This window comes from Heterodontus francisci, chromosome 47 (assembly GCF_036365525.1).
Source record: "Heterodontus francisci isolate sHetFra1 chromosome 47, sHetFra1.hap1, whole genome shotgun sequence".
NCBI classification, from domain to species: Eukaryota; Metazoa; Chordata; class Chondrichthyes; order Heterodontiformes; family Heterodontidae; genus Heterodontus; species Heterodontus francisci.
In genome coordinates, this window is record NC_090417.1 from 15,720,289 (window position 1) to 15,735,577 (window position 15,289).

The 15,289-nt window shown below is 46.4% G+C and overlaps 1 protein-coding gene across 1 annotated transcript in view; it reads left to right on the forward strand.

The window, feature by feature from the left end:
- The first annotated feature begins 3,640 nt into the window (after window positions 1–3,640).
- bin3 (bridging integrator 3) overlaps window positions 3,641–15,289 on the forward strand; it is a 129,764-nt gene continuing 118,115 nt past the window's right edge. Inside the window, exon 1 of the mRNA XM_068023488.1 lies at window positions 3,641–3,727. Coding sequence (XP_067879589.1) covers window positions 3,720–3,727 — 8 coding nt within the window. The 5' untranslated portion in view covers window positions 3,641–3,719. The remainder of the gene's footprint in view (window positions 3,728–15,289) is intronic.

Genomic DNA, 15,289 nt, shown 5'->3' on the forward strand with positions numbered 1-15,289 from the left:
GATGAGGGATTTCTCTGATGAGGGTTTTTCTGGATAAGGTTTTCTCTGGATGGGGGTTTTCTCTGGATGAGGGTGTTTCTGGATGAGTTTTTGTCTGGATAAGTGTTTTCTCTGGTTGAGGGTTTTTCTGGATAAGGTTTTCTCTGGATGAGGGTTTTCTCTGGATGAGGGTTTCTCTGAAGAGGTTTTGAGAGTTTCTCTGGATGAGGGTTTCTCTGGATGAGGGTTTTCTCTGGATGAAGGTTTCTCTGAGGAGGGTTTTCTCTGGATTAGTGTTTCTTTGGATGAGGGTTTTTCTGGATTAATGTTTCTCTGGTTGAGGGTTTTTCGAGATGAGGGTTTCTCTGGATAAGGGTTTCTCTGAGGAGGGTTTGAGGGTTTCTCTGAATGAGGGTTTTCTCTGGATGAGAGTTTTTCTGGATGAGGGTTTTCTCTGGATGAGGATTTCTCTGGATGATGATTTGAGGGTTTTTCTGGATGAGGGCTTTCTCTGGACAAGCGTTTCTCTGGATGAGGGTTTTCTCTGGATGGGGGCTTTTCTTGAGGGTTTTTCTGGATGAGGGTTTTTCTGGATGAGTGTTTTCCTGGATGAGGGTTTCTCTGGATGAGGGTTTTTCAGGATGAGTGTTTTTCTGTATTCGGTTTCTCTTGATGAGGGTTTTCTCTGGATGAGAGTTTTTCTGGATGAGGATTTCTCTGGATGAGGGTTTCTCTGGATGAGGGTTTTCTCTGGATGAGGGTTCCTCTGGATGAGGGATTTCTCTGGAATAGGGTTTCGCTGAGGTGGGTTTGAGGGTTTCCTGGATGAGGGATTTCTCTGGATGTGGTTTTTCTCTGGATGAGGGTTTCTATGAGGAGGGTTTGAGAGTTGCTCTGGATGAGGGCTTTTCTTGATGAGGGTTCTCTGGATGAGGGGTGCTCTGGATGAGGGTTTTCTCTGGATGAGGGCTTTTCTTGATGAGGGTTTTTCTGGATGAGGGTTTTCTCTGGATGAGGGCTTTTCTGGATAAGGCTTTCTCTGGATGAGGGTTTTCTTTGGATGAGGGTTTCTCTGGATGAGGGTTTTCTCTGGATGCGGGTTTCACTGGATGAGGGTTTTTCTGGATGAGGGTTTTTCTGGATGAGCGTTTTTCTGGATAAGGGTTTTCTCTGGATGAGGGTTTCTCTGGATGAGGGTTTGCTCTAGATGAGGGTTTCTCTGGATGAGGGTTTGAGGGTTTCTCTGGATGAGGGATTTCTCTGAGGAGGGTTTTTCTGAATGTGGGTTTCTCTGGATAAGGACTTATATGGATGAGGGTTTGCTCTGGATGAGGGCTTTCTCTGGATAGGGGCTTTTCTTGAGGGTTTTCTCTGGATGAGGGTTTTCTCTGGATGGGGGCTTTTCTTGAGGGTTTTTGTGGATGAGGGTTTTCTCTGGATAAGGTTTTCTCTGGATTAGGGTTTTCTCTGGATAAGTGTTTTCTCTGGTTGAGGGTTTTTCTGGATAAGGTTTTCTCTGGATGAGGGTTTTCTCTGGATGAGGGTTTCTCTGAAGAGGTTTTGAGAGTTTCTCAGGATTAGGGTTTCTCTGGATGAGGGTTTTCTCTGGATGAAGGTTTCTCTGAGGAGGGTTTTCTCTGGATTAGTGTTTCTCTGGTTGAGGGTTTTTCTAGATGATGGTTTCTCTGGATAAGGGTTTCTCTGAGGAGGGTTTGAGGGTTTCTCTGAATGAGGGTTTTCTCTGGATGAGAGTTTTTCTGGATGAGGGTTTTCTCTGGATGAGGGTTTTCTCTGGATGCGGGTTTCACTGGATGAGGGTTTTTCTGGATGAGGGTTTTTCTGGATGAGCGTTTTTCTGGATAAGGGTTTTCTCTGGATGAGGGTTTCTCTGGATGAGGGTTTGCTCTAGATGAGGGTTTCTCTGGATGAGGGTTTGAGGGTTTCTCTGGATGAAGGATTTCTCTGAGGAGGGTTTTTCTGAATGTGGGTTTCTCTGGATAAGGGCTTATATGGATGAGGGTTTGCTCTGGATGAGGGCTTTCTCTGGATAGGGGCTTTTCTTGAGGGTTTTCTCTGGATGAGGGTTTTCTCTGGACGGGGGCTTTTCTTGAGGGTTTTTCTGGATGAGGGTTTTCTCTGGATAAGGTTTTCTCTGGATTAGGGTTTTCCTGGATAAGGTTTTCTCTGGATGAGTGTTTTCTCTGGATGACGGTTTTTCTGGATAAGGTTTTCTCTGGATGAGGGTTTCTCTGGATGAGGGTTTACTCTGGATGAGTGTTTCTCTGGATGAGGGTTTTTCTGGATGAGGGTTTTTCTGGATTAGGGTTTGCTCTGGATTAGGTTTTCTCTGGATGAGGGTTTCTCTGAATGAGGGTTTTCTCTGGATGAAGGTTTGAGGGTTTCTCTGGATGAGGCTTTCTCTGGATGAGGGTTTGTGGGTTTTTCTGGATAAGGGTTTTTCCGGATGAGGGTTTCTCTGGATGAGGGTTTTTCTGGATGAGGGTTTCTCTGGATGAGGGATTTCTTTGGATGAGGGTTTGAGGGTTTTTCTGGATAAGGGTTTTTCTGGATAAGGGTTTTTCTGGATGAGGGTTTCACTGGATGATAATTTGAAAGGTTTCTCTGGATGAGGGTTTTCTCTGGATGAGGGTTTCTCCGGATGAGGGATTTCTCAGGGGAGGGTTTCTCTGGATGAGGGTTTTCTCTGGATGAGGGTTTTCTCTGGATGAGGGTTTCTCTGAGGAGGGTTTGAGGGTTGCTCTGGTTGAGGGTTATCTGGATAAGGTTTTCTCTGGATGAGGGATTTCTCTGAGGATGGTTTCTCTGGATGAGGGTTTTCTCTGGATGAGGATGTTCTCTCGATGAGGGTTTCTCTGATGGTTTTTCTGGACATGGGTTTCTCTGGATGAGGGATTCTCTGGATTAAGTTTTCTATGGATGAGGGTTTGTGGGTTTCTCTGAATGAGGGTTTCCCTGGCTGAGGGTTTTTCTGGATTAGTGTTTTCTCTGGATTGGTGTTTCTCTGGATTGGTGTTTCTCTGGATGAGGGTTTTTCTGGATTAGTGTTTCTCTGGATGAGGGTTTGCTCTGGATGAGGGTTTTTCTGGATGAGGGGTTTTCTGGATTAGGGTTGTCTCTGGATGAGGGTTTCTCTGAGGAGGGTTTGAGGGTTGCTCTGGATGAGGGTTTCTCTGGATGAGGGATTTCTCTGAGGAGGGTTTTCTCTGGATGAGGGTTTTCTGGATGAGGGTTTCTCTGGATGAGGGATTTCTCTGAGGAGGGTTTTCTCTGGATGAGGGTTTTCTGGATGAGGGTTTCTCTGGATGAGGGATTTCTCTGAGGAGGGTTTTCTCTGGATGAGGGTTTTCTGGATTAAGTTTTCTATGGATGAGGGTTTCTCAGGAGGGTTTGAGGGTTGCTCTGGATGAGGGTTTTTCTGGTTGAGGGTTTTCTCTGGATAAGGGTTTCTCTGGATGAGGGTTTTCTGGATGAGGGTTTCTCTGGATGAGGGTTTCTCTGAGGAGGGTTGGAGGGTTGCTCTGGATGAGGGTTTTCTGGATGAGGGTTTGTTTGAAGAGGGTTTGTCCGAGGAGGTGAGTGGACAGGATTATGGTGTCTTGCTGTGCAGCCTGGAGACGGTGACGTCACCGGCCTCGCTGACCCCGGCGCGCCCTCTGAACCCTGACCCCCGGGCGACGCAGGCGGAGTGAAGCCGGAACGGGATCAGGATCAGGATCAGGATGAGCTGGTGAGTGGCACCGGTACCGGCACCGTGGAGAGGGAATCGCCCACCGCCCACCACCCAGACCAAGGGAGGAGGCTCCGGAGGCCGGGAAGACACGGCCCCGATCCGGCCTCAGGGCGGAGGAGGGCCTGGAATCCCGGCAGAAGAGCGGCCCTGGGGTTGCGGGCGGGAGGGAGAGAGTGAGGGAGAGACGGGTGAGGGGGCCTGTCGAGGGAGGGAGAGGGAAGCAGCCTCAATACTGCAAGCCCCGAGTTCCCAGGGGATGGGGGAGGGGAGGAAGGTTGGGGGATGGGTATTGAGGTGAGGGACATGTCAGAGGGGTTTGGGAGGACAAAGAGGCGGTGGGGTGGTTGGGGATAGGGTGGTGGGAGAGGTGGGTGTCTTGGGACCCCCGTGCAGGACACACCAAGAACAGCCCATTCAATTTACCGTGTTCACACACCATGAATTTAACAGGTCCCTTAAATAAATCATTCATGCACGCCAAACCAAGAATAAAGGGATATAAAAACAAGTAATGCTGGAATCACTCAGCAGCTCTGGCAGCATCTGTGAAAAGAGAAGCAGAGTTCAGAAGCGGGTCTTCAGAACAAGGGTTCTGATGAAGGGTGAACTCTGCTTCTCTCTCTCACCGATGCTGCCAGAGCTGCTGAGTGGTTCCAGCATTTCTTGTTTTTATTTCAGATTTCCAGCATCCGCAGTATTTTGCTTTTATTTTAAAGAATAAAGGGATAAGTTGGGCACGGGCCCTTATTCCTCAGACGAGTAGATGGAGGGGGGAAATGGTATTGGAATGGGATTAGACCACAGGGGTGAAGGATGGACTGCCTCAATGAGAGCCATTTGGACAGACATTGAGGGAAAGGAGGTGTGGGATAAACTGAGGTGGAGGGAATTCAGAGTGTGATTGGGATTGGATCCAGGTGGGGTCCTGGATGCGGGACTCGTAGCAAGCGTTCACACTGCCAATTCTGCATTCTTTTCCTGTGTGTACTTATTCACACAGTTCCCTTTGAGCTTCTACTGTTATACAGCAGTAGCCTTTGGGGTTGAGTGACTTGCAGGTTGTTAAGGTTCAGGAGGGTTGGCTGGCTGTACGTGTAATGTCCGATTCTGGTTTCAGTAGCTGTCTTCCCTTTCAAAATTGATTTGGTGAGATCATTTACAGGATAAAGAAACATGTTGAACCCACATCACACACAAACCAATTCATACCCATCCTATCTCTGTCCGCACTAACCAAACCACACAGGATATATACTGCACCACTATGTGTATTTGTTCAATAATTTCGAAAATTTTTCTTGCTCCATGATCGGAAAGATTTTGCATTTATATAGCGTCTGTCACCACCTCTGAATCTTCCAGTGCGCTTCACAGCCAAATAAGTACTTCCAAAGTGTTTTGCAAGGAACTATTGAAATGTGTAAAGATAGAATGTGGAATATGGTGTATCTCATCCCAGGAGGCCCTTTGGCGAGGCTTTCTTGTGAGTTACAAGGTGAGTTGATTGATATTTGAACCCATGAACCTTGCTTGTGTCTCCTTGAGCTGTGATTTTAGCAGCCACTTCAGAGCTGAATATTTATACCTCAGTGCTACTTTGCGTACTTACGCATTGCACCCAAGATTGGCACGTAAATGTGTTGCGTAGAAGAGAGAATTTGAATTGACGTTGTGGCTGTACAACCCTCCCATGCCCCAAAGCATGTAGTCAAATACTGGTGTCGCGTACTTGCCCTTACAATGTTGGGAAATGACGACAGTCATTTTGTGTACAGCAAGCTCCCACAAACAGCAAGAGATACATGACCGGGTGAGCTGCTTCGGTGATATTGGTTGAGGCTCTTCCTCAAATCATGCTGTTTGATCTTTCAAATCCACGTGATGGAAGACTGTTTTGAACATGGCTCCTGTGACAGTGCAGTGGTCTTTTATGATTAAACTGTTGGCCGAAAACATTCTAACTCAAGTGAGAGTGCGACGACTGAGGGAAAAGCCTGTGTTGTACAATGGGAAATACTGTCCTAAAGTCTTGTTTCTGCACCTTTTGTGTTACTGAGACACTATATTGTATGGTGCTGTCTTCAAAGCACATTATAGCTGAGCATTGTCACCAAGACAGCCTTTAAGTTTCGCTGGTACCCTTGGGAAGGAAATTTGCCATCCCTACCTGGTCTGGCCTACATGTGACTCCAGACCACAGCTATGTGGTTGACCTTCAACTGCTCTCTGAAATGGCCAAACAAGGCACTCAGTTGTTAAAAGGACTAAAACCCGACGGCCACCTGGCAACGGCCTCGGAACCGGAATTGATAAAGGCACACCCAGCCCAGTCAACCCTGCAAGTCCTCCTCACTAATATTAGATTAGATTAGAGATACAGCACTGAAACAGGCCCTTCGGCCCACCGAGTCTGTGCCGACCATCAACCACCCATTTATACTAATCCTGCACTAATCCCATATTCCTACCAAACATCCCCACCTGTCCCTATATTTCCCTACCACCAACCTATACTAGTGACAATTTATAATGGCCAATTTACCTATCAACCTGCAAGTCTTGTGGCTTGTGGGAGGAAACCGGAGCACCCGGAGAAAATATGTGGGACTTCGACCCAAATTGGGAGCGCTGTCCCACAGACGAGTAGAGCAACAGCCTGACATCGTCATACTCACAGAATCATACCTTACAGACCATGTCCCAGACACCGCCATCTTCATCCTCGGGTATGTCCTGTCCCACCGGCAGGGCAGACCCAGCAGAGATGGTGGCACAGTGGTATCCAGTCGGGAGGGAGTTGCCCTGGGAGTCCTCAACAGCGACTCTGGACCCCATGAAGTCAAACATGGACAAGGAAACCTCCTGCTGATTACCACCTACCGCCCTCCCTCAACTGATGAATCAGCACTCCTCCATGTTGAACACCAATTGGAAGAAGCACTGAGGGTAGCAAGGGCACAAAATGTACTCTTGATGCGGGGCTTCAATGTCCATCACCAAGAGTGGCTTGGTCGCACCACTACTGAGCGAGCTGGCCGAGTCCTGATGGAGATAGCTGCTAGACTGGGTCTGCGGCAGATGTTGAGAGAACCAACAAGAGGGAAAAACCTAAAGGAAACGTTTGGCTTAGACAAATGAGGGTCCATTACAGGCAGAGTTAGGAGAATTTATAATGGGGAATGGAGAAATGGCAGAGAAGCTAAATGATTACTTTGTGTCTCTCTTCACTGAGGAAGATACAAGAAATCTCCCAGAATTAGAGATCCAAGGGATTAGGGGGAATGAGGAATTGAAGGAAATTAGTAAGAAGGTTGTATTGGAGAAATTAATGGGGCTGAAGGTTGATAAGTCCCCAGGACCTGATATTCTACATCCCAGAGTGTTGAAAGAGGTAGCTTTGAAGATAGTGGATGCATTGGTGATCATCTTCCAAAATTCTATAGATTTTGGAATGGTTCCTGCAGATTGGAAGGTAGCAAATACCGCCCCACTATTTAAGAAGGGAGTGAGAGAGAAAACAGGGAATTACAGACCTGTTAGCCTTACATCAGTCACAGGGAAAATGCTAGAATCTATTCTAAAGGATGTGATAAATGGACACTTGGATAATAATGATCTGATTGGGCATAGTCAACATGGATTTATGAATGGGAAATCATATTTGACAAACCTGTTGGAGTTTTTTGAGGATGTTACTAACAGAATTGATAATGGGGAGTCGGTGGACATGGTATACTTGGATTTTCAGAAGTCCCTCACAGAAGGTTGGTTAGCTAAATGAAAGCACATGGGATAGGAGGTAATATACTGGCATGGATTCAGGATTGGTTAACAGGCAGAAAACAGAGAGTAGGAATAAACGGGCCATTCTCATGTTGGCAGGCTGTGACTAGTGGGGTACTGCAGAGATCAGTGCTTGGGCCCCAGCTGTTCACAATACACATCAATGATTTGGATGTGGGGACCAAATGTAATATTTCCAAGTTTGAGAATGACGCAAAACTAGGTGGGAATGTGTGTTGTGAGGAAGATGCAAAGCGGCTTCAAGTGGATTTGGACAGACTTGAGTGGGCAAGAATGTGGCAGATGGAATATAATGTGAAAAAATGTGAGGTAATCCTCTTTGGTAGGATGAATGGATGTGCAGAGTATTTCTTAAATGATAAGATATTAGAAAGTGTAGATGTACAAAGGGACAAGGGTGTCCTTGTCAATAAGTTACTGAAAGCTAACATGCAGGTGCAGCAAGCAATTAAGAAGGCTCATGGTATGTCAGTCTTTATCGCAAGAGGATTTGAGTACAGGAGTAGTGAAGTCTTGACTTGACTGCACCTGGAGTACTGTGTGTAGTTTGTCCCCTTACCTTGGGAAGGATATTATTGCCCTAGAGGGAGTGCAACCAAGGTTCACCTGAGTTGTTCCGAGGTTGGTGAAGAGAGTTTGGGGAAACTGGGCCTGTATTCTCAAGAATTTTTAAGAATGAGAGGTTATCTCATTGAAATCTACAAAATACTTAAAGGGAGAAACAGGGTAGATGCAGGTAAGATGTTTGCCTTGGTTGGGGAGTCTAGAACCAAGGGCCACAATTTCAAAATAAGGGGGAAACCACTTGGGACTGAGATGAGGAGAAATTTCTTGACTCAGAGGGGTTGAGAATCTTTGGAATTCTCTACTCCAGAGGGCTGTGCAGCTCAGTCATTGAGTATGTTTAAAGCAGAGATTGAAAGATTTCGAAATACAAATGACATAAGAGGATATGAGGATAGTGTGGGAAAAAGGCATTGAAATGGATGAGCAGCCATGATCGTATTGAATGGCAGAGCAGGCTTGATTGGCCGAATGGCCTACTCCTGCTATGTTCCTATTTGGCCTCGTCCTCACCAATCTACCTGTTGCAGATGCATCTGTCCATGACAGTATTGGTAGAAGTGACCACCGCGCAGTCCTGATGGAGATGAAGTCCCGTCTTCACACTGATGGTACCCACCATCGTGTTGTGTGGCACTACCACCGTGCTAAATATGTTGGAACAGATCTAGCTGCTGAAAACTGAGGATCCATAAGGCGCTGTGGTGCATCAGCAGCAGTGGAATTGTACTCAACCACAAGCTGCATCCTCATAGCCTGTCATATATCCCACTCTGCCATTACCATCAAACCAGGAGACCAACCCTGGTTCAATGAAGAGTGCAGGAGGGCATGCCTGGAGCAGCACCAGGCATACCTCAAAATGAGGTGTCAACCTGGTGAAGCTACAACCCAGGGCTACTTGCGTGCCAAACAGCGGAAGCAGCGAGAGATAGCCAGGGCTAAGCGATCCCACAGCCAACGGATCAGATCAAAGCTCTGCAGTCCTGTCACATCCAGTCGTGAATGGTGGTGGACAATTGAACAACTGACAGGAGGAGGAGGCTTCACAAATATTCCCATCCTTAATGATGGGGGAGCCCAGCACATTGGTGCGAAAGATAAAGCTGGAGCAATTGCATCCATCTTCAGCCGGAAGTGCCGAGTGGATGATCCATCTCGGCCTCCTCCTGAGGTCCCCAGCATCACAGATGCCAGTCTTCAGCCAATTTTATTCATTCCACGTTTTATCAAAAACGGCTGAAGGCACTGGATACTGCAAAGGCAATGGGCCCTGATAATATTCCGGCAACAGTACTGAAGACGGGTGCTCCAGAACTAGCTGCACCACTAGCCAAGCTGTTCCAGTATAGCTACAACACTGGCATCTACCCTGCAATGTGGAAAATTGCCCAGGTATGTCCTGTACACAAAAAGCAGGACAAGTAAAACCTGGCAAATTACTGCCCCATCAGTCTATTCTCAATCATCAGTTAAGTGATTGAAGGTGTTGTTGACAGTGCCATCAAATGACTTACTCAGCAATAAATAACCTGCTCAGTGACGCCCAGTTTGGGTTCCGCCAGGGCCACTCTGCCACCTCCCTACAGCCTTAGTCCAAACATGGACAAAAAAGCTAAACTCAAGAGATGAGGTTAGAGTGACTGTCTTTGACATGAAGGCAGCATTTGACCAAGTCTGGCATCAAGGAGCCCTCGCAAAACTGCAGTCAGTGAGACTCGGGGGAAACTCTCCGATGGTTGGAGTCATACCTAGCACTAAGGAAGATGGTTGTGGTTGTTGGAGGTCAATCATCTCAGTCCCAGGACATCATTGCAGGAGTTCCTCAGGGTAGTGTCCTCGGCCCAACCACCTTCAGTTGCTTCATCAGTGACTGTCCCTCCAACGAAAGGGCAGAAGTGGGGATGTTCGCTGATTGCACAATGTTCAGTTCAATTCGTAACTCCTGAGCAACAGATGCAGTCTGTGCCATCATGCAGCAAGATCTGGGCAACATTCAGGCTCAGGCTATTAAGTGGCAAGTAACATTTGCACCACACAATTGCAGAATTGTTCCAGCATAGAAGGAGGCCATTTGGCCCATTGTATCTACACCGGCTATCTGAGCAATTCACCAAGTGCCACTCCCGCACCTTCTCCCCGTAACCCTGCACATTCTTCCTTTTCAGATAACAATCCAGTTTCCTTTTGAATGCTTCAATTGAACCTGCCTTCACCACACTCTCAGGCTGTGCATTCCAGACCTTAACAAGTGCCAGGCAATGACCATCCACAACAGGAGAGAATTTGACCATCTTCCCTTGACATTCAGCATTATCATCATTGAACTTCCCCATCATCAATATTCTGGAGGTTACCATTGACCAGCAACTGAACTGGAGCAGCCACATAAATACTATGGCTACAAGAGTAGGTCAGAGACTGGGAATCATGTGGTGAGTAACTCACCTCCTGTCTCCCCAGTGTCTGTCCACCAGCTACAAGGCACAAGTCAGGAGTGTGATGGAATACTGTCCATATGCCTGGATGGGTACAGCTCCAACAACACTCAGGAAGTTCGACACCATCCAGGACAAAGCAGCCTGTTTGATTGGCACCCCATTTACCACCTTCAGCATTCACTTCCTTCATCGCCAGTGCATAGTGGCAGCAATTCGCCAAGGCTCCTGAGACAACACCTTCCAAACCCGCGACCTCTACCAACTAGAAGGACAAGGGCAGCAGATGCATGGGAACACCACCACCTGCAAGTTCCCCTCCAAGCCACACACCATCCTGACTTGGAACTATATTGCCGTTCCTTCACTGTCACTGGGTCAAAATCCTGGAACTCCCTTCCGAACAGCACTGTGGGTGTACCTACCCCACATGGACTGCGGTGGTTCAAGAGGCAGTTCACCACCACCTTCTCAAGGGCAATTAGGGATGGGCATTAAATGCTAGTCTTGCCAGCTATGCTCACATCCCATGAACTGATCAAAGAAATCCCATGAGACTATTTTGTACAACAGCAGTGGCATTCTAACTGGTGTCCTCCTCGTATTTATTCCTCGACCAGCATCAATAAAATCAGATTATCCAGTCATTATTCCATTGCTGTTTGTGGGAGCTGGCTGTGCATTAATTGGCTGCCAAGTTTCCTCCATTATAACAGTGATACCTCTTGGAAAAAGTACTTCATTGGGTCTAAAGCACTGTGGGATACCTTAAGGTTGTTAAAGGCTCTATCTAAATGCAAGTTCTTCCTTGTCAAAACTGACAAATGAAGGTTGGATTCCCTGCTTCAGAACACATCTCAGAAGAGACTCCTTTTGGAAATAAAAGTGGGTCTCGATTGTGCGTTACAAAGATAATTGTCAGTCCTTTCACCTTTTAGCCATATGTGAAGTACAGCCGTCTTTCAGTAGTGAGGTGTTTAAGATGATGGAAGTTGAGAGGGGAGATAGAGAGAAACTGTTTCCTGAGACCAGATTCTGAGAATTATGTAGAAAGTTTGAAAATTCTGGCACAGACGGAGACCATTCAGTCAGTCATGTCTTGGCCTTCTGTGAAAGGGCGGGGAGTGGAAATCTGGAACTGTTCCCCCTCACCCCAAAAAGCTCGGGCCGGGGGAGGGGATTTGCTTGAAATATTTCAAAACCAAGATTTTTCTTCAGCCAGAGTTCGGGAACCAAGGCGGATAAGTGGAGCTGAGATATAAATCAGCCATGATTTCATTGAATGGGGTAACAGGCACAAGGGGCTGAATGGCCTTCATTCTGATGGAACACTTGCGCAGGGATTTAGTGTAATAATGCAGCAGGTTGACTCAGATCTCCAAAGGCCGAGCTGCTCAGGAGAATTTCAAACTGCCACCGAGATGTTAGCAGTAAATGCACTGAACGCTTGTGCGCCCAGATTGCGGAGGTGATTTTGAAACTTCTGTAAGAAGCTTCGTGCATTCATTGCTTCTGGAGTGCACTCACTTGTCAATCAAGTCAGTCATATTTGCACATTTGTTGAGACCAGATGTCAGGGAAGCTGCAATTGGAATCGAGGCAAGTTGCACTAATGGGTTACGCCACTGGACTGCTGCAGACCATCAAACTGATGGTCTTTTCTCGCTCTTTTGGTTCATTATGGCTTGAAACTCCCTGAGAGCTTGTGATTTCTTTCCTCACCGCTTTTAAGAGTAGTCTTTTCAGCTTGTCGACAACTTGATTTTGCTCAAATAAAAGCAAAATCCTGCAGATGCTGGAAATCTGCAGCAAAAGCAGAAATGGTGGAAATACTCCGCAAGTCTGGCAGCATCTGTGGAGAGAAGCAGAGTTAACATTTCAGGTCTGTGACCTTTCATCAGAAAGTATTTCCAGCAGTTTCTGTCTTTATTTAATACTTGGTTCAGGAGCAGCCTGCAGTGCTTCAGGATCCTGTATTTCTCCCATTGCATTGCAAATTGGCCGTGGCCCGACACAGCCCATTCTGCTCAGCTGAGTGCTTTGATTGTTCCCAGTAGGACAACACCCATCAGCTCACAGAGTTCGGCTCTTCTGGGATGTCGCAGGAAGCTATTCTTCGTGTCAAGGGGAGTGGGATTCTGGAACTGTTGCCTCAAAAAGCTGTTGAGGCTGGGGATCACTTGAAAATTTCAAAACTGCAATTGGTAGATTTTTGTTAGTCGTGGGTATGAAGGGTTCCAGAACCCAAGTGGAGCCACCATCTAATCGGCAGTACAGGCTCGAAGGGCTGAATTGCCTGCTGTTGTTTCTGTGACTGATACCTCAATCTGCTGGAAATCTGACAGCTGAGCTAAAGGCTGTCAGGCTCTGTCCTGTATTTCCGTGGATATGAGGAACAACAATTTGTGTTTTTTGTCATTAATGTTGGAAATGTCCCACAGTCGCCCCAGACAGATGTGAGTAGAATGGCTGCTCAGCCAAGGGAAGAGAATTGGAGTGGGTGACCGAAAGCTTGGTCAAAGAAGTGGTTTCTAAAGAGGGAGGTTCTGAAAGGAGAAGATAGAGGCGTTGAGGCAGTGGAGTTTCGGGAGGGAGTTGCAATGAGTGGGACCCAGATGGCTGAAGTCCTTACTTGTTGGCTGACAGATGCATCCAAATCTTGTAACGGGAATCAGTGATTTGTTCGGTAAATGCTTTGTGCTTGAATAGAATTGCCATTGCTTTGGTCCTCCTGACAAAATATCACACCAACAAGTATGATATGCAGTGCAGCTTTGGAGCGATTGTGCTGCAACAACAGGTTTTACAGAGCAAGGATAAAGTGAAGGTGAAATGGCTAAATAGCACAGTTGACTGGCAGTATTCATCGGTGCGAACGCTAAAAATGAATAGAATCGAAAACGCAAACACACACGTGGCTCTTAGTGTTGCTGCTGAAGTGCTTGAACCACCAGCTGCATTCTTGTCAGCAGTGATAGCGGCATTGTCGATTGGGAGAGACAAGAATTCACTTTTTAAACTTTGAATGCCAAGGCCATGCCGAAGTATTTGGAATCTTTCCTGCACAGTTAATATTCTTTGACATCGATGTTCTTACTTTGTCAGCACTTGTGTTAACGTGACCTGATTTGCATGTGAACCTGAGGCTCCTGGCATTGTAGGTTTGTTGCAACAAGTCTGTACAGTTGCCCTTGATAAAACTCTGAATGGCTGGCAGGCTGTGCTCATTTTAATCGCAGTAAAGTGGATGCAAATGCACTGTGTTCAAAATACTTGTTGTAATATGGTGAAAGAGCACTTTATTCAATATTAATCGGAATTTGAAGCATGTCGTAATGCATACGCTGCTGTGTATAATCACTGCTCGGGTCAGCATTTATGTCAATCTGGACTGTAGTTTGAACTGGACTTCATCTGTCCCGCAAGCTTACAAAATAATAACACTCTCTCTTCAGGACAAATTCAATCTTGGAGCAGTGCCACTGTCCTCTTTTTGTGCAGGTTGCAGGCGAGCCAATGGGAAGAGTAAAATGGCAACGTTTATTCCTTCTGTTGCTGTGGGCTCAGGGTTGAAGACAATGGGCAGTGATTGTTGGTCTGAAGTTGTGCTGAGCGGTTTATTTGTTCAAGATACTTTGCGACCGTTTTTTTAGTTTGTGCACGGGGCTTTCCACCGTTGTCTGTCGAGAGACGTTAAACCGATGCCCCCTCAGGTGGTTGTGAAAGATCCCAAGGCAATATTTTGAAGAAAAGCAGGAGAGTTCTCCCCGGTGTCCTGGCCAATATTTATAGCTCAACCAACATCACAAAGGAACAAATAATCTGGTCATTTACCACATTCTTGTTTGTGGGAGCTTGCTGGATGCAAATTGGCTCTTGCGATTCCCACATTACAACAGTGAATACCCTTCAAAAAGTGCTTCATTTCCTGGAAAGCTCTTTGGCATATCCTGTGGTTATGTAATACACTGTATGAATAAATTATTTTTTATTGATAAGGATCCTTGTTAATGCCCTATCATTTAGCCCAGCTTGATAGGTTCGTGTAATTGGAACTTGTGTCAAAGACCATTTTCTTCTTCAGCAAAGGATGAGATTTTTTGCTTATGAATTGCAGTTCTCCTGTGAGCAGGTCAGTGAGTTCATTTCATTTGAAATGCCAATCAAAAATGGCTGGAAATGGAGTCCTGCCCCTGCCCTGTGGGCAAGGTGAGGAAACTGTATTTACAGTGCAGCTTCCTGCTTCATCTCATTTCCAGACACGACTTCATGTAGAGGTGCTGCAGTGTTTTGCTTTAAAGCCTGCAGTGGGTACAGGTGGCTTAGCTGTGGAGTCTAAAGCACGTTTTCATGGTGTGGTTCTTGGCACAGCAAAAGAAAAATGCAATCAAAACAGAAAGTGCTGGAAATACTCAGCAGGTCAGGCAGCACCTGTGGAGACAGAAACGGACTTCACATTTCAGTTCGACGACTTTCCGTCAGAACTGAAACGTTAACTCTGTCTTTGTCAGTTGCTGCGTGACCTGAGTATTTCCAGCATTTTCTGGTTTGATTTCCGATTTCCAGCATCTGTGCTACTTTGCTTTTGTCAAGAACAGTGCAGTCACTTTTCAGGGTCTGAAAGCAGTGATTTGCTGTCCATTATCGTTCGCATTTTTTGTTGGTCACTTCCAATGCAACTAGCTTTCAGTTCTATTTGTCAGAGGAGAATTTTTGTATGTTGGGGAGCTGCATTTCCATTGAACCAATAGAC